The following is a 25,120-nucleotide window of genomic DNA, read 5'->3' as shown; positions in this document are numbered from 1 at the left end:
TTTAAGAACTATATTCAGAGTGAACTTTGAAATAAGTACCACATTCACATCTCACTTTTAAACCCCTTATTTCTTAGCATAACAGTAAAAATCATTGAAGGTTTTACCTCTAGACCAGTTCTACCATTTAATTATCTGTGGGGTTTTGGCAAAAGCAGAACACATTGCTTTTGAACTGGAAGGTATACTCTTAACTTTCAGAAACCAGAACCAAAGGTATTACAAATTGGACAATGTTAACCAGCTTGCAAGCAAGCTTTTATCAAAAGCTCAAGTAGTTACAGGATCAATATGAAGCACAACCTACAATCTTACCATTGTGGCCGCTATCACCACCTCCTCCTTTTGGTAAACTGCCATCATATAGATCTGAATCTTTAAAGTCTATAAAAAGTAAAAATAGTATCATCTTACATGTTTGAAGTTCAGTTAAAAGACATCTCAAGGCACATGGAAGTTTTCTCTAGTTCATTCAGCTGAATTTATGGTGGTCTGAGACTCAGTGTCATAGTCATCAGTATGTTCACATGTCAAAAGCCCTCTCAATCTCAACTCCCTTCAGCTCAGCCCTATACAGTTTGATAGCAGTACTGCTGCTTCTGGATTTCCTGAACAACTGAGAGAAATCAGTGTCCAAGAGCAGGTAATACTGCACAATTCAGGCTAAGCAAGCAAGAAGCCCTGTAAGCTACTTAACTGGAAAAGCCCAAGTCTCACTATCCTATTAGAGCAGAGGAAGACCATGGACAGGAAAGAACCATTTCTTTTCAAGGCTGCAGCTGTCAGCGTTTCTTCAGATCTGGGTTTCTAAGTCACAACCAGTCTTTTGAATGTGTACAACACAGTAGTTAGAGGGGGAAAGAAAAAAATTTAACATGCCACCATCCAGTGGCTGCAGTATTTGCACAGCAACGGTAAGATCCAAATGCAATTTCCTCCTCTGATTTTTTGCAGGACACGGAACCAGTCCCTCTCCACTTCCAATAGACCCTACCTCATAAGGCCTGAGTTCTCCTTCCCTTTACTGCCAAATGAATCTTTAGTGTATGCAGAGCAATTGTGTTTCAAGCAGCAAAGCTAAAAGAATTGCATCAGCAGCCGTTTTAGTTGGGTGGTAGAAGCACTGTACTGAAGAACGCAAGACTTGAATTCAACTTGCTGCTGCAAATCAATCAAGCAGTGGAGGGGACAAGAACCAGCGCCTGTGTTCCAGGAAAGGGCTCTTTACCACCATATTCATGGATAATGGTATCATCACAGATGCATCTATCTATGTTTTGCTCCGAGTTAGGTAAGGACAGAAGACCTCTAAAGCACAACAGAAAGGGAAGGACTTGAATTTTAAGCCTCCCTTTCAAACACAAAAGAACTGTATTTCTTAAATGAGCCTTAAAAATAAAAAATAAAAAATAAAATAACCCTTTAACTCTGAGCTGAACCTTTAATTTGGATGCTTTAAGAATAGAGAGCACAGGTAGTTCCTACTTACTTTTTAGCACGACTAGTAGAGATTCAATTACTAAAGGTGAAAGGACTCAACCCAGTACACAGGTGTTCCACCACAAGCAGCCAAGAACAGCATTGCCACAAGCACACACACCGTCCCATCCTTCCACCTCCCCATACCATCTCACTTTTAAGTGAAAGGAAAGTGACTCAACAGGCTTGTTATGGCATTTCAAGACTGCTGCAAAGCTTATTTGCAAGACAAGTTTTCCTCAACCCTCAGTGTTTATTCAATGCAACATCTGACATACACAGCAGCCAGTTAACAAGGAGTTATTATTAGAAGTTAAACTGAGATAGTAAAACCATGTCACAATTCAGGAGTTTGTGCTAGAAGCCTTACCAGAGTCTTTAGGAAGTACATGTGGACCTCGCTCGGGGTTACCTATGCACAATGGAGAAAAAAAACCCAAACTATTAAGGTATCAAAAGCAGACTACAATGCAGTAACCTTGAAAAGGATTAGGAAAGATTAACAAATACTTTTCTACTGTTCAGAAATTCCTGTTAGGTTAGTCTTACCACTGTCCTTAGGATTTGCAGGTTGAGTTGGCTTGGGTTCATCTGTAGTCAAATGGAATTAGAATAAAGTGAACAAAGTTACTAGTGTGAAGAGACAAAATGCAGAGCATATAGTAACCTTGAAAGACTATCTGACCTAAAAAATAGCATCAAATCTTCCCCATGTAATTTTCCTTTCTTTTCATTAGCTAATGCTGTATTTGTTTGGTTATTTTATGTCAAACACTTCACTTTAATGAAATTAACATTTTTCTGCCACATTATCCTGTATGTCAGACCCTTGCTATAACTGAACACATACAGAAGAACTCACTAAGTGTTATGCAGCATTTCAGTTTGCACATCTGACTTCAAATGATAAACGTCTTTATATTTTTCTACCAGGTACAGATTACCTGGCTGTTTCCTCTTTTAAAACTACCAGATACCAATAATAGAGCTTGGTACCTCATTTAAGTAAAAATAAAAATTCAATAATTTTAAGAAAGATATACATAAAGCAGTAGAAATATAGTCTCCACAATGACATTTCATTTAGCTTGCCACAAAATAGGAGGATAAGAGAGCTTAGTAATTATCGCTGTATGGTTTGGCTACAGACTGTTGCCTACATCAAATAACACACCAAGAGTGGGTTTCTAGAACTGGGTTTTCACCAACAGCTGAACCAATCTAGCAGCCCATTTCTTCTGCGTGCTACTTCTCCTTGACATTGCATGGTCTTGCCTCCTCCCAGCTCTAGGCACAAGTCAGATCGCGTCTTCTTAGGCTCTCCGCATACTCTAAGCGGCAGGCACCCATACAGCACAGTTCTAAGACCCCAACTTAGGCCTGCCATCCTATAAAAAATTCTCCCCTCTTCACTTATCTGAACCATCTGATTCATTCAGCCAATTGTTGCTCAGTTAGCCAACTGTTTTCAAAAATGACAATGGTTGAAAACAGACAGCTTTAAGAGACAAAACTTCAAAAGGCTAAATCAAACACAGCACCAAACAGTGCTACTGTCCTACAAATATATGCCCTGTGTTAGGAAAGCTGTCTATATTGCAACAGGTCTACTGATGGTACTTGAAAAGCTGTGTATTATCTGCCTAACTGGATACACCTTTTTACTGGCTGAGTGACAACACTTCTGTCTCTACTGCTTCCCACACTGTAGAGTTAAAGCACATTAGAAAGAGTAATTTTCCTCATACTGTAAAGTTTCCTTGTGCTACTAAAATTACTTCCTGGAAAGGAAGAGACTACTTCAGATTTAAAAACTACTTCCATAAGTAATAGTTTATGCAATTAGTGCCACCTAGTGAAGACACAGCAATGAAACAAGCAGGACTTGGCTGAGAAGTCCATACATTTCTGTATGGTGATCCAGACCCTTAAAAATTAAGGTAAATAAACACACCTAGATTGCAATTATTTTTATCTATGGTTTGTTACCTCAATCAACTTAGTGCCGTTATTATGTTTAGGTAATAAAGTACAGACAGACACTGTACCAAGTACTGATGTCCGTTACCTCAATCAACTTAGTGCCATTATTATGTTTAGGTAATAAAGTACAGACAGACACCGTACCAAGTACTGAGCAGTATCCAGAAAAACATACTTACCAGGCTCAAGAGCGTGTTCCAAACTGAAATCGTCTACAAAGAAAGAAGGAAAGTTTTAAATGCAATTTAAAAACTGGACTACTTTAGACTATTTTAACACAAAATGCACCTCACAATGTTTTCACCTATAATGGCATGCTTATTCAACAGTGACCCACAGAGGAACACCACACAGTTACCACAGATTATCTCTCAAACTAGGTGCTGCTTGCGGTGACCATGGTACACGTCAAGGGCCATGTCAGAGCAAGCTCAAAATATACAGATTGAAAGCCAACAGAAGGTATTCTCATAGGGCCTTTAAGCTTGTGAAATCACAAAGTAAATTTGTGAAAGCACTAGGAGAAGACTCAAAAATGCAGAAATACCTTTACTATTAGGGAGCTGCTTTTTTTTAATAGAAATACCACAATTCTGTGTGCCCCTAAATCTAAATATTCAGACTTTCAAATTAGTATGTACAACCACACTAGACTTCACAGGATTACCAAATACATTTTCTAAGCTGAAGTCATCAAACTGCCTGTAGAAGATGAAAGCAACAGTATGAACAGTTTTTTCTCACTCAAAACCAACACTTATTACAGTCATAAACATGTTTCTGATCTATCTTGAGGAATGTTTTCTGCTTCCGGCATCAGACTAGAAGAATATTTTGAGTCAGGGCTGAAGACAGACATTCTTCTCAATTTCTCTAGAAAGAGGCCACTATCCACACATCCCTTCAGGGAAAAAAAGTACTAAAAATTGTCTCTTTAGAAAGTATCTGGAGGGCCGGAACACATATTCCTACAGTCAATATAATGCACTTAATCCTTTATTCTTGCCACTGCTACTGCATGCTTTTAATGCCATCCACAGCATATTCTTCCCATTGAACCACAAAATGAGCAAGGGCACAGCTTCAATTCACAAGAACTTACAAGACTCGAGTGTGAAGGGCAGCCCTGGAGCACAAAGCCCAGTGTGAAAAGTATAGGTCAGGTAATGAATTTAATACCTTGGCATTAAAAATAATTTTCATGGGTTTGTAAGACTTATCTTTTCCCTTAACAAAGGCTAACAATATGAAGGTGGTGAAGTTTTTAGCACAGATGATCTTGAGCAGAATCATCAATTTCCTAAAAGGCCACTAAATGCAGCTATGAGCTCTCCACTCCAGGCAGATTAAGCTTCATTTTCGGCCCTCAGGAAAAGAACATTCTCTCTTGCTGTTATTAGGTCAGTTGCTAGAGGTACTACTGCTTACTCAGCCAACTGCAAACACATTAATTCAATATATTCATGATACAAACTGGTTTTGCAGCATAAATATAGTAGTGTGATCTCAGCAGCAGAGGCCTGTCAGGTAAATGGACAGCTAAAACAACTGCTTGGGATATTTCTGATAGTTTATCATTCCTGCTGTCACGGAAGTATGGAAAAAGGCATGAAAGTAGATGCCAGCTATTGAAGAAAAAAAGACATACAAAAACACCACTCCAGCCCCAAAGAAGCTCCAAGACTTTTTTACCTAATGAGCATCAAGACAGCCAGAGGAGAACTTAACTCCAGGCAGAGCTACCTTAATTCAGAAGATAAATGCATAAAGCATTGATGCGCCTGGCTTTTCCTTAAGAATGTAGCTACAGAAGAGGAACCAGAATTCACTACTGCAAAGTCTGAAGAGAGGAATAACAACCTCAAAAACCAAACCACAAGCATAGTGTTCCTTTTCTGCTTACATGACAAGCCAAGTTAAGACAAAGACAAATCACAAGTCTAGCACCAAGAATGATGGATGTTCATATACTTGGTGACATCTTTCATCTCAACTGAGGTCAAAATTGAAATCTCTTTCTTCTCAGATAACTGCACTAATAATGCCTTTTTTTTCTTTTTTTTTCTCCAGAGAGGAAATGCAAGAAACATTTTTTTAATGGGCTTTTGTTGTTGTTTTTTAATATGGAAGCAAAGAATAACAACTGGAATTAAAAAAAAAAATATATAATCAAAGGCAAGCTTGCAGTTTCCTGAAAGCATCCTTCCAGCTTGTCTTCAGTCTGGCCAAATGAACTGCCACAGCAGAAACTGAGCTCTGAAATCTAAGCAGCAATTCCCATACTGTAACATTTGACCTGAGTACCACCTTGCCCCAGAGCCAAGTAGGGAGGCAGCACAACCTGGACTGTGACAGGCCCATTTACGGAAAGAGAGGTAATTCATGGCTTTATTGCAGTGCGCAAGCAAAGTGTATTTAGAACCTCCTGGATAAAGTCATTAAGTATGGATCTTGGACAGAATGCAAGAAGATATTTTACTTGGTGTTCTGTGCTCCAGGGAGAAAAACAAGCTCTTTTGGATACTTAGCTCAGTTAAAACTGTTTCACAGAATGCAAAAATATTTGCAGGCTGTTTATCTGAAGCCTACATCTCCTTGCAATACAATCTTAAAACGCTCAGTAAAACTACCTGTTGTGAAGAACCAAATCTGTTAACTCTGAAATTATCACTTCTTTTATACTACACTATAAAATCTTCATATTAACAGGCAAAAAAGGTCAAAACACTCAAGAGAAATTTAAACAGGTATTTGCATAGTCGCTCCTCAAACCTGAATTCTGGTTTGTTTGTTTTCCCAAGTACATACATCTCTCAGGCCACAGCCTTCCAGGGAGGAATGCTTAAGACAGGATCTGACCAGGTATTTTGCTAGTCTAACTCTAAGGCAGCAGAAGACTCTTGAAGATGCACGCTCCTCAATACACTCTACCTGAGTAGCAACCAGAGGATGGACCACCAACACCTGTTTCAAAGTTAGAGATGTATTACTAAGTCAATGAAAGTTACACTGGTAGGTATATCTCTAGAGTACTACTACTTTTTAGCAGTGGCAGACCAAAACAGAGGCACATATATGCAACGTTACGCTTTGGTGCAGCCGAAGTTTTACCTGGACCAGGAAAGAGGCTACGTGAAGAGTCCCCCACAGACACCATGAAACTTAGTCTGAGAACTCTGAATGGTTCCAGCTGCAGAAGTTTCCCTAAAAAGGGGAAAACCAGCATAAAAGAGTATGCATTCAGTGATGTTGCAGTAAGGGATTGTTTTCCTTTACTTCTCCATGATATTCATGAAGAAGTAATTTAGGAAGACTGCTGACTACCCTTCTCATACAGGACGTGCTTTGAGAGAGCAATAAACAAACTTGAGAGTTAATTTTAAAAAATAATAATTCTACAGTGACTGGAATTACTCAGTACTCTGAAACCACCATTCTGTTTTCCAAGCATGCAGCATCAGGCTCTTCAAACACATACGCTTTTGAAAGCTGATGAGCTAGAGAGTATCCAAGAGAGTCAAGTAACCGTGCAAATAGGAGTCCTTTGCAAAGACCCCTTACCACTCTCAGATACTTTCTGCTAATGTGTAAGTCATAGTTACATTCCACTGCAAAAGAAGAGATGAGCGTTGGAAAGTTCCTCCATTAGTCATGTGTATGGCAACACACCAAGAGAGAAGACTTGTGATGCATCACCACAAACGTAACTTTCCGACTTGAGCAGCAGATTGCTTGGATTTTGTTCTTCTAAAAATACGGGTGCTCTTCTCTCTTCCCAATGCCCTGGTCACCACAAAGTGCCATAGAGCCTGCATGCTGCAGCTGGTCTTCCAGCGACAGGTATAGGGACCAGATGACAGTGGTCAGCCCGCTGCTGGATGTTACCCGCCATTCTGTCAGTGGCCAACTAACTTAGAATCACAGAATCATAGAATATCTTGAGTTGGAAAGCACCCATAAAGATCATTGAGTCCAACTGCCTGTGGGACTTCTTAAAACTATACCAAATGACTAAAACCATTGTCCACATGCTCCTTCCAGCAGGAAAACTGGATTTTATACTCCTGTGTCTTGTACTTTTTCCCCTTGGGAGACTAGAAACATGAACAGAAATAATCATCACCTAGCCCTAACAGAAAATACAGGAAGGCAAACACACTTGTTCATGAAACACTTTAAATAACAGAGCAAAGCCATTGTATCCCTTACAACTGCTTTTTAAGTTTACCAGCACTTTATTTCAATCCAGGTTTTGCCCCATCAGCATTAGTCATCTTCAATAAAAGACTTCTACTGATCAGCTTACATTCTGACAATCATTTTCCAAAATGTCCTAAGCAGGCAAAACCAACAGGAGACAAGTAGTAACAAAAAACTGTGAGAAAGGTGACTTGGCTTGCCATATCGCTCTGCCTTTCTAAGGTCTTAACTGGAGAAGCTGGAACCTGAAAACTCCTCACTGCAAGTGGAAGAACGCACTTAAAACTGTATTCTTCCTCTCAGCCAAGGCAGAGGTTTGCAAGCTGCCTCTGCATCAGGGAACACAGATGGGATGTTTACTCCCACTGCCAAGCAGCAGTTTGTAATTAGCCCTGCCTGGAGTCTCATGAAATTAAGAGACAACCCACACTTGGTTTCAAACCCTGTTCCTCCTGTAAGGACCTACCTATCAATGCTGCTTCTCAAGTGTAGTTTCTCTGCTGAGCAAGAGAAAAGTAAAAGCTTTGCACAAAGTTCTGCTTAGAAAACAAAGCTCCTTCCTACCTAAGTATGACCCTAAACAAAAATACAACTTTAAATCAGTCAAAAAACAATGATAATTTTTTTTACATCTGGAGAGTGTCTGCTTTCTGCACATCTGGAGTGTTCACTAATGTAATCTGATGGGAATAAAGTCAGCTGAGCCTCTGCTGCAACCAATAAAGATTTATTTCCTCTTCAAAAAGATGCATTAGACTATCCTCATAAATATCATTTATTTTTTGTACAGTCAAACAAAAGCTCCTTCTCTGAAAAGTTACTTTATTTGCATCAATCTTGAAAATACAGCATGGAAAAAGCAGCCAATTATGTAGAATCACAGAATCATAGAATAGTTAGGGTTGGAAAGGACCTTAAGATCATCTAGTTTCAACCCCTCTGTCATGGGGTTGAAACCTCACACTAAACCACATCACCCAAGGCTTTGTCCAACCTGTCCTTGAACACCACCAGGGATGGAGCATTCACAGCTTCCCTGGGTAACCCATTCCAGTGCCTCACCACCCTTAAAGAACTTCCTCCTGTTTGAGTTTTAACCCATTACCCCGTGTCCTATCACTACAGTCCTTAATGAAGAGTCCCTCCCCAGCATCCTTATAGGCCCAAATCCTTATGTAGCCTAATCTTTTTCTGATGTGACTGCTAGAAAATCGTTCTTAGACTAACTGTAATTTATTTTAATATTTGAATTACTAACTGTTCCTTCCTCCAAATAAATAATTGCAGTCACATGAGGGTTTTTTAAGAGAAAACAGTAAAACAAGCCATTTACTGTAGCAGAAAGGAAAAAAAAAACACATTTTTAAGCACAGTTTGGGGAATTTCACTTGTCTAAAAGTTTCTCATGCACTGGAAAACTTTGGTTGCCCTTTTGAGCTACAGAAAGTAGGAAAAAACAATGGGGCTTGAACATTTGCAATAAGTAGAGTTTTCCTGGGAGGATTTAATATAGGAATGAGACAACAGAATGAATAGCTCTAAATCATCAGGAAGCATAAAGAACAGTCAACCATGAAACTAGAGAATTAGTATGATGGCAACAATCCTGCCAAATACTGAGCTGTTTTTCCAGAAATGAGAAGGGGTAAAAGAAAACTAAACAATTACAGAAGGACTAAGAACTCCTGTGAGTCCTTTAAATCAAGTAGTGAAGATAAAAGCAAGTATTTGGCATCTTAATCTCAACCTGCCCAGTGATGAGCTGTCTACCACAGTCTGTTTGTTTTCATACAGTTTGTAATTCTGCACATCCATAACCAATGTGACCACTTTTCCTCCAAGCAGTGGTTCAGATGCTTGATGGTTCTCTTCTGGTGACAACCCTCAGTGGTAAACCAATGTCAAATGGCAAGCCACAGGTTCCAGAGCAACTCTTTAAGCTTAAAAGACCTTCCAAAGCACTAACAGCAGCTTGGGAAAAGCTGAAGTATTTTCTGTGCTTCAGGGAAAGTTGTTTCTTGCAGATTGTACCTCCCACACATATTCAATATACTCAAAACCCCACTGACCATTGTCCGGGGCAATCTTCAGTGGCTGACCCTACTGGCACAGGGGTTGGGACTGAAAGGTCTCCAGAGGTTTCCTCCAGCCTCAGTGCCCTGTGGTTATGTGACCGAATCTAGTCACTGGGCTAAATTCCTTGTGTTACAAAATTCATATAACTACAAATACAATAAATCACTCTGTCTCTCTGCAATTCTTTTTAAAGATAAGAACTGAAATGCACTGCTTTGTCTCATGGTATCTGTAAGGGGAAACATAAGCTACACTAACAAAAGCCGTAAGAACAACATTTGGGTGACAGGACAGCACCTGTTTCAAGAAATTACATGATTAAGTTTTGGGGGCACTGGGATAGAAAATGGGAAGAGAGAAAAAGGGTTTTGCAAAATACAATAAAGTTGCTGAATCCAGATGGCAACAAATGAAAAGATACTGGACATACTCATTTTATTTTCACTCACTTCTTCTCCCTGTAACTGCAGAAGGGCATGACCACACTTTGAGACTGCAAATGTCATATACTATACTTACTGCTGTTTCACCTCAGTACTTGGCCTTACCAAGCATAAATGCATTACTTAAATTAGTGAATGTTTCAATAAAGTACTTTCTGGAAAGAAAATACTAAGTTTCCTTTTGCGTAAATTCAGTGACTAAGGCACAATACAACTGGCAGACAGAAGCAGAGTCTTGTCTGCATTTAAATGCACCATACCCTTGATGAAGGCTGCAGGTGTCTAGCTTATTGCCTATCTTTGTGTTATTTAAAGCCTGCATACTGGTCCTTACATCTGCAAGTGCTGAAATTTACACTCTAGATAACTGGTCTCAAGTTGTTGGTACTTTTCCTCATACCAGCCCTAAACCACAAAGACATCAGTGTGCGTTAAACATGAAGTTATTTCATGTCAACATCACCCCTGGGGCCGCTGTTGCCACTGCCTTCTCCTGCATCAACAGAGCACCTGCAGAAGGCAGCCCTGTCCTTCTGCTCCTGGGACAGGCAAGGAGGACCCCCTGCCCCTCTTCCCACATCTCAGGTGCCGGTGCAATTGCCAGTCTCCCAGGGAGGCTCCTGGAGCAGGCACAATGGGCCAAGACACTTCTGCTCTCCACCACTGCCTCTCGAGAAACCCGTGCCAGGGTTGGACCAGGAGCTCTGAGGCATCCTCAAGAAACCCTGTTCTCAGATCTCACCCAGATCAAGCAGGCACTGTGCACCTGCTTTTTTATTCAGCCACTTCTGAAACTGTCTTAGGGTAAGAAATGTTAGTAGTTTGTTGGGTTTTTTTTTTTTTATAAGCCTAAGAAACCCAAATCCTTTATGTAAATGTTTCTCACAATCTATAGTTTCAAAATTTAAGCTGCTCAACATACAAGATTTTAAGCTTCTACAAGGCTGACAAGCCTTGCAGCTGCTACTCACATAGCCTAAATTTCCAAAACCAGGTGCACTATTACCTCAAGGTTCACATTTACTCTTGTTATGAAAGGTCTCTTCCCTAACTATTTTATCAATCAGTCTTTACAGTATGAAAGTGTATTAACTTTGTCAACAGATTAGTTCACATTATACACTACAATGCAATGAGGTAGTGGAGTTTTACTGAAGACTTTGGTGCTGTTTATGCTTAAGTAAAAGAAACGAAAGGACAGGTTGGTTCTGTAAATAAGGACTTTATTTCTGGAAGCTTAGAGCTGTCTGTAAGGGACGAAAGATTCCTTTTTTAAGGATAAAAGATACACCTGTACAACCAAGTTAATACCAGCATCCTAGCCTAACACCTCTTTGAAACCCTCCCAGCATCAACTGGCACCATAGATAAGTAACTGTAGCAAGACTAACTCCAAAAACATTTGGATCAATAGACAAGCAGCAAGAATGCTACAGAAACATAGGCGTTTTGCAAAGTTTTACTACAATTGTAAACAGTAGTGTGGGTATTAGTGACTAGTCAAATCACATTGTACTTGAAAGGTTGAAGGCTACAAGAACCCTCTGTGAAAACACATTCAGGGTTCCCTAATTTAATTAGGACACCTCATGCACATGAATATTTACCCTTACAATTCTTCATTTTGCATGCTAGTCTCAGTTGGCATGGGCTAGTTGCAGATTTTCATAAGGTCAATCAGTATGTCAGCACTTCTCTCTTCCAAAGTCAAGGAATCTTACTACTTCTTAAGGATTTCTGCACTTAGATCTCCTAACAGCTTCAGCAGTTCTTGGCACCAACCCTTCCACAGTTGACTGACACCCATGAAACCTCTTGCTCTGAAGCATGTACTTCAAAACAGCGGGCACAACAACAAGCAGACAAAACTACAGTTTGAGAACTGTGGAGCAATATACACACTCATGGCACTAAGACGGACATCAGAGGTGGGGTTAGGAAGGGGCATGTATTCAAGCCCCATTGAACACTCAGTGTTCTCACCTTCATGAACAGTTTCATGACCATTAAACCACAGCGGGATAACAACCCAAACTGCAGCCAGCACCACACACTGGAAAGACTAGAATGGTGGTTAATCAAGAGATTAGTCTCAAATTTAAGAAAATTGTTTTAGCCAAGCAGGCTGCAAACTCTTCAGTACTGTGTAATTTTATAAAACCATTGGTTCTCCTGAAAGTAAAACTGACAACACTAACTTAATACTATTTTATCACCAGAAGTTTATCTATACTTCTATTCAAATAACAACATTCACCTCCCTTTCTCCTGAAAACCTGTATGTGCATTTGTACAGTTCAGCACTCTGCCCAGTCTTGTGTGAAAAAAAGAGTGTTTTCAGGGCAATTGTGTGATCTGAAGCCACGACTTCAAGAGTTGAGTGTTTTTTCTACTCATCCCAAGTCAGTAAAACACTTTACACAGCAATAATGTGTGTAAGATGATAGACTGGAGGCTTTCCTACTCACCAAATGGTCAGGAAACATCAGCATTTTGGTTTGTCTGTATCCGTATTTGCTCACACTCTGTGCCTCTGGCAGCCTCTTGGATTCGACAAGGAGGGACGGAAGAAAGAGCAGTCTCAGAGGAGGCTCGAACGAATAGGAAAGTGCAGCAGTGAGGCTCGGCTGCAGAAAGGCTAGGGAGGTCTGCACTAGATGAAAGATTCAGCACAAGATGAAGAAATGTTGGCACAAGGAAGAAGGAAGCTTTAGGAAACCAAGATTTGCGATCTGGTAAAGAGTGAAGTAGAAGCCCAAAACCTCAGCAGTTAGGAGCGGTAAATAATTCTCACTTTGATCAAGGAAAAAGAATTTCAATTATAATTTATTATGAACAAGTAAATGAAACATGGCCTTCCATTTAGAAATTCCTTCTTCAAAATAAAATTTAGTTGAGATATACAACTGCATTATGCACTAGGTCAAGACTACTCTTATTATTTACAGCAGTACACCAAAACAATGGTTCTTAGTAAGCAGAATTGTTTTATGTCTGCTGATAGCTGTAAGCTGACAACTCACTTCATGGCCTGTTTCTTTCACCTTCCTCAACAGAAATCTTACCAGTTTATTGGTTTGTACACTAATAGCAAAATCCAAACAAAATCCATAATCTAGTCAGAAACATTAACTGAACAGTAAAATTGACTTTGCTTTTCTAGACTCTTCTTCATCACAGCTTGTTCAGCTATGGCTAAAATGATTTTTTCAGCCTTTTCAATCCGCATACTTAAAAGTAGCTACTACAGCTTTTACTGAAAGAAAGAGGAAGAATTTGGGTTTTACAATGACGGTTTCCTGTGGGGAAGGGGGTGGTAGAGGAAACCAGACCCAGTACAGTGGTTTGCAATGGTTCAACTCGTATTTTAATCCACTGCTCTCAGATTGAATCAGTTCTGGCAGTAATCAACTCACTGTGTAACAAAACCTATTGTTCTGCTCAAATTTCAAACACTGACATGTTTCAGTGGCACCAGTGACACTTTTCTTCCTACATATATTTACTATTAAGTGATTAACTGAGACAGAGTTGTATTAAATAACAATTCAGTGAGCCAGCACTTTGCAGCTCACGGTCCACTGCCCCACACCAGTACTGGTTTGGAAATGTGCAGGCTAGCTTCAGCCACAGGATGTGTGATGTGACAGCAGCCTGCTTCTCAAGGCGATGTGGAACACTGCAAGAAAAGGCTTATTTTTGATAACTTCAATTAACTTTGCATCATGTACACAAAATTAGCACCTAAAAAAAATATTTCTGAAGGACAGCCATGCACCCAGAGATGCTGCATGCACCCAAGTCAATGTGACTAGTTTTAGTTACCCAAACCGGACAGATAACCTGAATAGATTAGCTGGAATTCAACTGACAGCCACATACGGCAAGCCAGAAATGTGGCACAGGTTTTGTCAGATGAGGGTTTACTTTTTGCTTCTCATTTTAAACAGGGTTGGGGTTTTTGTTGCTGTTTGGTTGGTTTGGGTTTTTTACTGCCCATCCTTCATTATTGTTACTTGAGGAAGTAAATAAATCTTCCCTTCAGTACCAAAGCAATGTTCTTCATAGTTCCAATGTGTTTATGCACTCAGTAAAACATCTGGAATGAGTTCACAGTGAAATCATAAGCATTTCTAGTTCAAGTGCATCTTGTGAAAATACTTCTGCTAGATTTAGACAAAAACTTTTATCAAGAATTCTCCATGTCCACCCTAAGAAATAGTTTCACCACCTCCACTCTGATTCTTTATCACCTTCTAACACAAACTGGATTTTATATTCCAGGGTAATCACTTGCAGGCAGCTATTTCACATACCAGACTTTAATCTGCAGTATAAATTTACTTGTTTTGCACACCACCACAGGAAAGCGTGGAGCGGATGGAAAAATTGTCCTCAGGTCAGATAAGAATTGCAAGCTGAAGGAAACTGTGCTTGGGTACAGGATTGGCAGTAGAGGCCAGGGCCAAAGATGCAATGGCAACACACAAGGGAAGGAAGTAGAAAAAGCTGTGGGTGGGAAAGAGGAAGAAGGAGACAGAGTCAAATAGGTCTGGATGCAGAGAAGCTACCAGCTTGCTACAGGCACAATCAGAGGTCTTCCCTGAGGTTTTGGGGGAAAAAAGTCAACATTTCTCCGTAGTTAGCAAAGTAAAGAGCTGGCCTTTACAGAGCCCAAAACAGCAAAAAGGAAAGCTTGGAAGTTTTTGAGAGAAGGGGGAGGATATTGAAAATCAGATTGCAAACCTCACCAAGACAAGAAGGGGCAGATCTGATCTGCAGAGATGATGCCTGTATAACCATCTGCAACATTCAGGGAGGGAGAGGGCAGGGAATGGTGAAGAAACTACTGTATTAGGGATTCAGCTGCAAAATGCCTGGCATTCAGGATATACTAAGAATCATAGAGGCAGGCAGAGATTCCTGGCATCAAAGAGGGAATACAGACAGGCATGAATAGCTGAAGGTGAGGGAAGAAACAGTAGATTGAGGTAAAGATAGAAATACAGAAGAAGATAGCCTTATGCAAAAGCTTTCCACACAGGCTTCCCCAAACCCTTCCCCCGAACCTTACCCTGAAACTTCTTGTTTCTAAGTTTAATAACAACTTGTGTGACTCCAGAGTGGTTTGTTTTGTCCAACAATAGCATCAGCTCTAATAAAAACTGTACGCTACCCAGCACATTTGCCACACTTATTTTTAATTCACCACATCATGCTACTACTATCACTTCACAAAAGTTCCATGTTTTCCTCCAAATCACAGGGAACAAACAAGTGTAACTCCGTTTTTTCCAGATAGAAGAATCACAGAATAGTTAGGGTTGGAAAGGACCTTAAGATCATCTAGTTCCAACCCCCCTGCCATGGGCAGGGACACTCCACACTAAACCATATCACCCAAGGCTTTGTCCAACCTGGCCTTGAACACCACCAGGGATGAAGAGCATTCACAAGTTCCTTGGGCAACCCATCCCAGTGCCTCACCACCCTTACAGTAAAGAACTTCTTCCTTATATCCAATCTAAACTTCCCCTGTTTAAGTTTTAACCCGTTACCCCTTGTCCTATCACTACAGTCCCTAATGAAGAGTCCCTCCCCAGCATCCTTATAAGCCTCCTTCAGATACTGGAAGATAGAAAAGGTTTAGAAGGTAGTCTCTTTCTGGCAGTAACAAAACAAGTAATACTACCAATATTTCAAAGTATAACCAGACTTGCAGAATTTGCTGTCCTGGAAATATCACAATTTAACTAATTTTTCACTTACTTTTTCCTTCAGAGTATTGGACTTCTTCACAAACAGAAAAGATGGAAGCAATATTTTATGTGGTTAAGGAAAAAAAGCATATAAAGACAGTTTTATAAATAAAATAGGATTTTTACCAATGAAATCGATGGGTGTTTAATCAAAAAGAACTTCTATTTCATGTAAAGATTAACTTGTATCCTGAGTCATAACATTTATCTGATGAAAGTACAACTGCTATCCTAAAAAAATAAAACAAGTTTGATTTTACCAAGATTAAAATTCTTTGGCTCAAAGCGAAATGTGCTTTGTGGATACTTGACACACATCAAGAAATCAGTAACACTTCTCATGAAAAAATCTGAAGAAATGAGATTCAACTGGAGTTTTGCAGGACTCAATCTATCAAGAAAATAGAGCAGAAACAACATCTGCAGTTAGTTACCAGCTGTCTCAGTCAAAAGCTTTTCCTTTCAGAAGTACAGTTAAGGATGCCATTTCTTACATGTTTATAGTATGTGTACTCATCACAGGTGACTGAAATATCTATGAAAGAAACCAACTGCAATTACTAAACATCCAACGATGCTGTGTTAGCAGACCTGACTTAAAATGTAAATGTTTTCTTCCAAAATGATCTTTTCCCCAAAATATGTTAGAATGATTCCTGCATTTGACATTTTAATCATGTATTTTAGAGGAACTGTTCTACATTTTTTAAAAAACAACCTGTTATATATATATATAGAAAAATTATTGTAAACAGGCCTGATGCCACAAAGAACTAAGCTCTTGGACTGTCACAGGAATGTGCCTTACGACTTTTTGAAGTTCTTTGTAGAAAATCTTCTGGATCCTATTCTTCTGGGCTCCCCAGTCACATCAAATTCAGAGACTAAACCAGTTTAAAAGGAGTTTGTGATGAATATCGCTGCAGTAATTTTTATTCCCATGAAGTGAAAAATGTGCTTTCCTGCAGCAAGTAGCGAAATCTTTCCCAGACTAGAATTTACAAGCATACAAACAAAGCAAGACTTTTGGTGGTTGTTTTTTTTTTAATATGAAAACACAAACTAAACCTAGTTTTTATGATAGCAAGCAACCTTCCAAACACTATCTTTTGAAGCGTTGGTCCCAAGTCTGCAGAAACACTGACTCAGTGCTGTTTCTGCCACAATGTATTTTTGCAAGGTGCACAGACACCTCCGTCAGCTGATAAAATACAGACAAATAGGCAAAGAGCAAGAACACACAAGCTGTAACACTGGTTCTCTCTATTGGGAATAACTCACAGCATCTAGGTAGCGGGGAGCTGATAACATGGCAGGATCCCTGTTGACCAAGGAAGGGCCTACTATGGTACCATCCTGGAGGGAGCATGCAGTGGGATTAACAGCAAGGCCAGGAATAATACCAGTAATGTCAGTATGGTAAATCTTGAGAAAAAATGCCTGGAAAGAATAGCAATTCTGCATGCCCCTGTCATAGACACTGGGACTTGTGGATGCTGCTGAATGGAAAAAGCGTATGAATCAAACGGAAGGCCCTCCAGAGACGCAGCATTGCCAGTGTTCTGAGCACAGGGCAGAGCTGGAGCTCGGTTCAACCACTGCCTTTTCCTGCCCCAGCCTCTGTACCACTGTTCTGACCATTCATCTGAATTCACTGCACTGGGGGGATGTCTGATGCTACTCTGGCAGCAGGTGCAGATAACCAAATTTGTTGGGTTGTCTGGGTAAGGTGGCCAGGCACTAGCTGGCCCCATCTACTCATGCCCTAACAGATACTGGTGCTCAGGGCACCTTACTGCCCTTGTGCAGCAGTGATGAATAAGTAGCTATTCCCAGAGTAACTGAGGAAAACACGTCTTCCTCTAGTTGAAGCTTGAGCCTCAGCTTGAGGCTACAAGATTGGTAGCCCCTACCTGTTGCCACCAATCCTACTACCCCTGCCCTCCTAGGGCTTTACTTTCTTGAGTAATGTAGACAGACATATGAGGCTGAGAAGCACTGGGCTTTTGGTACAGGCAGTGTACTTTGTACAGGAGGGAACCAGCTACAGGACTCTTACTGACTCCAATAATGTTGCATGTACATAGACAGACCCAGTAGTTCTTCCATTAGCAACGCAAACAATTTGCTGAAAAGGTACTGAACTGATGGTGAGATTTAAAAAGAAATTAGCAACTGATTGCCAGAAAAACAAGGGGAGTGGGGCTCTCAAACACATTTACCTTACAATAGTCCTGTTTGGCCCATCCAGAAGGAAGTTCTCCATACTGGAGAATGGCAGTTAAAAACAGACATCAGAGATTTGAATGCTGCAGCTGCTGCATTAGCAACTGTAGTTCCACGCGTGCTGCAGCTCTTGCATGAGCCAGAAGCAAAAGAAATATACCTGTTACAGCTGATTAACATTATAAATGCTACAGCAGTAACATTAGAAATGCTACAGCTGATGTTGCAAACTCTTTTCAATCCCTCTGGATGGAGAAGCAAGACTCCAATTGTGTTCACCTGGAATAGCGTGCCATGTCTGGAACTGGCTATTGCAAGGGGTGGAAACAGCCCTACCATCTGCCATGGCATCATCCACAAAACTTTAAAGCAGCATTTCTCTAGAGAATTTTCCCACTGCAGTGTTTATTTATTAATTAGCAGAAAAACTCTCAAAGCTGTACTAAGAAATGGGAAACAGGTAATCTTTATTTTTCCCAATTTGAATGATTGGCCCATGGGCAGCAAATCAACAATATGAAGACTCCTCTGGCTACAAAATGCCCCATCATATGATCAGTTATATGCTGAAAATAACCAGTTTGTTTACTGGTGGACCCTGTAAAATCACAGCAGCAAATGTGGCTCCAAGCAGCTTGGAGGCCCTCCACAGGGAAAGGTATCACCTGCAAAGGGACAAGAAGCTGCCATCAATTCACAGAAGTAACAGCCTTCAGAGTCACCTTGGAACATGCTCAGGAGCACTGCTGGCCCCATGTATGCATATACTCAGACTCCTGAGTGATCACTAAAGCGGTGCAGAAATGGTTCACAGATTGGAATCATGATAACCAGCAGCAGTGAGGAAAGCCACTTTCAGCAGAAGAAGAACAGAAAGTAATATAACAGCTACTCGGAGAAACATCTACTTGAACAGAGTGCTAATGCATATCTGAAATTCAAAGGCAATCTGAGAAACATAACAATCAGGATGACCAGTTAGCTCAACTTGCCAGAATAGATTAAGGGTGCGAGCACAAAAGAGAGTTATTTTTAGTCAGGCAGGTCCACAGAACTGCTGCTTATGTACTGAGGCGGAGAACACAGCTTAGACTTGTCTCAGGAAGCCATAGCGCAAGCAACCAACCAAGCAGTATGAGATGCCACGGTGTGATCTGTGGAATAATATAACATACATGGAAAGTATGAACGATGAACCAGTATGTGTCTGAAGAAGCGTGGCAAGTAGATTGTGTCCTTCTCTTCAGCAACACCAGCACGTGCTGTGTCCTCACAGTAGCAAAGCTAAAAATGCATTGCTAGGAACTTTTCTACTTGGACAGAAAATGTAGGCAGCACCCTAGATGGAATAAACGTATTTGTTGGTATGATGGAATGCAGCTTTGGCTAGACTCAGACAGCAGCAGTCATTTCAAAACCACAGCTGTCCAAGAATGAGGGGGAAATTGTGCAGCAGAGTGGGTGTATCATATGCCCTCTAATCCCCAGACACCTGGAAAGATACAACAGTACAATGGTTTACTTCAAACTGCACTCCAGGGAAAGGGAATCTCACCTCTACAGAGCTGGGGGGGGGGGGGGGGGGGGCTAGTTGACATGGAAGTACAAACCCGTCATAGCAGCCCTGCAGAAAACCATTCACCACAAGTTCAGTTGGGTGGAAAAGTATGAGCCAGCCCTGGGAACACCAGAATTGAGAAAAAAGTTACTGTCTTCTTGCAGCAATCCCTAAAAATTTAAATTCCTAAAGAAGGAGTCCTTACCACGTGAAGACCAGAAAATGCCTAGTAGGTGGCCTTTGGAAAAGTGATAATGAAATTAAATATGTGCTGCTACATATGATAAATACTCTTACTTCATCTTAGAAATTATGCTATGTGTTTTGGAGACACAAGATGTATATGTCCAAACAGTTTGTAGGCACACGCTGCTCAGGAATATACAGGACATGAACTAGGCAGGGTTTCAGCAGCAGAGGGTGCAGGATGCCCTGCCTGGGAAGAGGCCATGAACTTCCCAGTATTACTTACTGCCATGTCACATTGGCACTGATAAGAACAGTGTGCACCAAACCTTCAACTGATCAGAGGAGCACAGAATATTCTTGCTTGAAGCAAGAATAAGAAACAGCTTCAGCCAGCAGGTACAGGAAACACGAGTCTGAATGACTTGCAGAAGGGCCATGGCAGGAAATGTGCTCTTGGCAGGAAAGGTTCCATGCCAACACGGTATGTTCCTGAGGAACTGCAGCTGAGCCATCTACATCAGGGAAAAGGCACCCTTGAGGACTGCAGCTGTGGGCTACTGACACTAGAGCCACACCCACACCAGAGCAGAGGCAGCCCTGAGGGACCATAAGCAACCCCCACTGGGGCAGGAACACTTAGAAGCAAAGAGCCGCAAAGAAAAATCAGGAGGAAGCAAGGAGGAGCAGCAGAAAGAAACCATGAGGTGTATGGCCTTCCTGCTCTGCCTGTCATATCACTGAAGGAGCAGGGGATGGGCTGAGTATAACCTGCAGCAAAAACCCGGATGGGCTGGGTAGGTGTGCTTGGCTTAAGCTAAAAGCAGGGAAGGGGTTTGATGGATCATTTTCTTTCTCTCAATGCCCAAATGCATCAGCAGAAGTTTAGGTTAACTGACAGTAAACTAACTTAAGTAAAAGTTTCCTAAGTTGAGACTGTTTTGTTCATAATATTCTCTCAAATTTTATTACACTTCAAAGAGTAGGTCTCCGTGCTAGAGCATGGAAAACAGTTTGGCTAAAAGAAAGAGGCTTGCCCCTGGCAAGATGATCTTAACTGATCAAGATTGCTATTATTACTGCATTTCACTAACACAGCTGTCACCTGATGAAATACAAGTCGACTGCAGTGAGGTTCAAGATGGCAAGAGGTAAAGCAGAGTCCCTTCTCAAGTGCAGGCAACCCCACCACATGCACCAGAGTATCAGGAAAATACTGAAATTGGTCTTGGCTGGACAGCAGTAGGCTGAGTCATGCTTACCTCCTGCCAAGTTAAATCACTGTAACTAGGGAAAGTTTAGGGATTGCTGCAGTGATGTCATTTTGATGTAGCAGTACAGTGGCCATTTTATATAAATACCACCTCATTAAAAAAGAACAACAACCAACCTCTTAGCCGTTTCAAATTAGAGTACACAGAAAGATGCAGAAACGTGTTGCACCTTCCACGTTCATGCTGACATGTATGCACACTAGCACTGCTACTAAAACTGTTCAACTGAAAGTAAGTTGTGCTGTGTTGGGGGGGGTGTTGGTGTGGGCTTGGGTTTTTTGTTGGTGGTTTTTTGTTTGTTTGTTTTTAATCAGATCTAAATGGCAAACAACTCCAGAGCCCACAAAGCAGAGATCAGCCTCCAGCTGAAAAGCTCCATCTGCCTGATTACACACATGCTCTTTTCACCATCTTTCATCCAACTAGTCATTTTTCTCAACACTGACTTGCCTCAGCAATAAGTCAGGGGGACAAGTGTTTTCTTCCTTTTGCTCATAGCCCTATAATTATAGTAGTCATACAAAGAAGAGACACCTACCTGTAACTTAACCTAGGCTACGGATCATACAACATAAATACCTCAGCTTCTAGCAAGTATTTTGCTTGCCTCCTGGTGCTCACTACCACAACTGCGTTTCAATCAGCAAACTCTACTCAATCCTTGCAAAGAATACTTAAATAACATATTTTTCAGTCCAAACTAGAGATCCTCAGTCAGAAGACAGCTTTTTATGCCTTTATCTTTCTCCAGTAGAAAGGGAGACTTTTGAGCCTTGTGTCTGCATGCAGCAGTTCTCTGCTGTTCATCTGTGTGAATTCTTTTGTTTAGTTTTCCTTCTGCTGTGCTCTTCCTATTAATTGTACAGAAGATCTGTTGCCTAATACTTTGTTGTTGTTGTATTTTGAAAACCAGATGCCTAAAATTAGATACTGGGCTATCCAGTGATTTCGCAGATGCAGGATGGCTGAACCTCACAGAAGCAGGCAGCTTCCTGTCCCCCCACTTCCCCCATCCCACTCCCACCTCATTTTCACTCTCCCATGCTCGACCCTGCCACTCCTTTGTGCTGGGTTCAACACTCAAAGACTGCAGATCAAACTCAATGCATCAGATTAGTCACTTGCTGACTTACCAAGCTGAATCATCTCAGTACAGGCCCCAGCGGGCACTGGACCAAAGCAGGAGAAAAACGGAAAGATCCCACTCCTCAGCAGGGGCAAGCTGTCAGACTGCCTGTAGAAACTGATGCTACAAAAACTTACATTCAACCTTCTTCCGGATGCAGCCCCAACAATATCTAAATTCCAGATTTGTCTTACTTGGAGAGCTCATACTTGGCAAATGAGGCAACACTTTAATACCAGTTCTGAGGTTAAAACTGCAAGCTCTTTTTCTAAGCAAGCTCAAATAACAAAGTTCACCCTTGCTTAATAATACATTCAAATCCTGCTAGCAGCTTTCACATGCCTAAAATGGATGATCTGATAATAAATTCTCAGTCCAGAGGCACACACTCATCTGCTCAATTTATGAAAGCGAGCAGTCCCAGTGAAACCAGTCACCTCCAAACTGTCACATAACAGCTGAGCTGCTTGTAAGGCAAGACCCTTAACTTTCCATAGCAGTTCTGCAAATTCAGACTACAGACACCCTGCCAACAGTGACATCAACATTCTCAAAAGTATGTCATGCAGGTTTTGCCTTGATTTTAATGTAAGCTTGCACCACGAGAAATGGGAAATTCCCCTGGAGAGCCCCACCCTCCCCAGGCTGACATTCTCAACAGTTCATGAATTCTTATGCATTTTGTGTAAGGATAAAGTGTCCAAACTAATTATAACCTACGTACTTAGCTTGTGTTATCAGCAGTCAATAGTATGCACATAAACTAAGCAATTTTTCAGAGCAATCTGTTAAAAATGTAGGATCATTTCCTCAGAATTCAAAACAAAAGCCCTGAAGGCAGTTTCTGGGCACTTCCCCTCCAGTGAAGCAGAAACCAGACAGACTCTATTCACCTCCAAACTTCTTGGCAGAAAGTTTAGGAAGACTACTTTTCAGTCACACCAGATAACTTCCACATCTTAAGAGCATCACACCAAAGATCTTGCTGTCCACGACTGTGAGGACTGCTTGCAGGGGAAAAGAATAAAGTTTCCCACTTAAGCAGTAAGATGATATCTAAATGTCATCAGCCTGAATCATCTGTCAGATTTAAAGGTGGTTTCTGTAAAATTGTACTAGTTGTCCAAGAGCTCAGCTTTGCTAACCTACCAGTTTAGACTACAATAAGGCCACAGCATAAGAACTGAAGTCAAATGGGCTTGACGCCAAGCTGCTTATCCTGCATACATTATCTACAGCTTCCAGTCAAAGTTAAGAGACGGATACTTAAGTGTTGCTTTTACAAAGCACTGGAAAGAAAATGCCTAGACATAGTACTGAGCATTCATATTAACAAGGTAAAAAAAGGTTTCTTAGAAATAAATCATACAAACAGGAAATAATTTGCATGGCATATTCCAGTTTAGGAATCTTCCTCCTGGAAAATAAATCGAACCCCAGGTACTGGGAACTTTGCTTCTTTTCTCCCCCACCGAAACTGTTTCCTTATACCAAATACTAACGTGTTATTTATTACATACCTACCATTTTTATCAGAGTTCAGAAAAATCATCTCTGACACATGCTGAAGCCATGAGCAGCTTATCAGAAAATATACTGGTGTGTTTTACCCTGCTGTTTTGCCATAGTATATTTAGTTTGTTTTTAAGGTCTATAGTGTGACGGCACTTTGTGGTGAGTAACTAACTGCCTGATGCACTCGAATTGCTGTAACTCCTCTTTCTTTCCTAAAATGGAAGCCGAGCTCCAGCAGAGCTCCCCGCCGCCCCGAGACCCCCCTTCAAGCCTCCTTCACGGACCCGCCGTACCCAACGACCGCAGTGGGACGAGTGTCACGTATTTACTGAAGAGACTCAAGACAGAGTTTCCAGTCCCGGAGTCAGACAGAAAACTCACGAATACTTTTCCAGTTAAGTTAACAGTGGAAAAAAGGCAAACCAAACACACAGAACAACAATAATAAAAAAAAAAAGGCCGGAAGGAGAGCGGACCGTTTCCCTACCCCGGACAGACACGAGCAGCAGCGCCTGGGGACCCGCCCGCCTCCATCCCGTGCTCCTCTCGTCCCCGGGGCCGCTCCGGCGATGCCGCTCTCCTCTGTGCCGAGCGACAGCGCTCGACCCATACCCTGGGAACAGAAGACAGGCCAGAAGCGCCCCCCCCCCCCCGGACCGGAGAGGAAGGGGTGTCCGCAGCAAGACCGCTACCCTGCGCCCGCCCGTCCTCACCTTGGGCAGTGACCAAGACGCCGAGCAACGCCACCACCACCACGGGAAAAAGCCTCCAACGCTGCATGACTGCCTGCCTCACACACGCCGCCCGCTCCCTGACCGCTACAGCTGCTCCCGCTTGGCCGAAGGGCGGCACCGTAGCCGGTCGGGGCGCGCCGCGCGGTACACGCCCAGGCAGCCGCGCTGTCAGGGGAGGAGGAGAAGGGCGGTGGCCGCCTTTCCCTTCGGGGCTTCTCCTGGTTGGGGGGGTGCGAGCCGCTCCTGCCCGCCGCGGTGGCGGGACTGCGCTGCGGTGTGTGAGCCTGTCATCGGGGTGGTGGGGCGGCCGCAGCTCTCCTCAGGGGCGGGCTGAGGCCGAGAGCCGGGTTTCACGTGCGGGACGGGTCGAGTCGTCCCGGCTTCGGCGGGCTGGAGCAGGAGCACGGCTTTGGGCCGTGCGGGTGTGTGCTGCTCAGCACCGACCGCTCCTGCAGACGGAGGGAAGCACGGGACCAAGGCGCCCCGAAAAGAACTGTTCGCCAGACGAAGTGAGCCTCCAGCCTTGAACACTGGCCACAGCTTTTAATAGTAGATGCGTGC

The 25,120-nt window shown here is 41.9% G+C and overlaps 1 protein-coding gene across 1 annotated transcript in view; it reads right to left on the bottom strand.

The window, feature by feature from the left end:
• CD99 (CD99 molecule (Xg blood group)) overlaps nucleotides 1–24,850 on the bottom strand; it is a 30,579-nt gene extending 5,729 nt beyond the window's left edge. The window contains exons 1-5 of the mRNA XM_062628664.1: nucleotides 24,539–24,850; nucleotides 3,642–3,674; nucleotides 2,029–2,070; nucleotides 1,850–1,891; nucleotides 316–384 (exon numbers count right to left, since the gene is read on the bottom strand). Of these exons, the coding sequence (XP_062484648.1) occupies nucleotides 316–384; nucleotides 1,850–1,891; nucleotides 2,029–2,070; nucleotides 3,642–3,674; nucleotides 24,539–24,605 (253 nt within the window). The 5' untranslated portion in view covers nucleotides 24,606–24,850. The remainder of the gene's footprint in view (nucleotides 1–315; nucleotides 385–1,849; nucleotides 1,892–2,028; nucleotides 2,071–3,641; nucleotides 3,675–24,538) is intronic.
• Nucleotides 24,851–25,120: the final 270 nt, after the last annotated feature.

The sequence above is a fragment of the Pezoporus occidentalis genome, unplaced genomic scaffold, assembly GCF_034315485.1.
Source record: "Pezoporus occidentalis ecotype Australia unplaced genomic scaffold, CSIRO_AGI_Poc_V1 ctg32, whole genome shotgun sequence".
In the NCBI taxonomy this organism is placed as follows: Eukaryota; Metazoa; Chordata; class Aves; order Psittaciformes; family Psittacidae; genus Pezoporus; species Pezoporus occidentalis.
The sequence above is the reverse complement of the archived record's forward strand: the minus strand, read 5'-3'. Positions and strand labels throughout refer to the sequence as shown.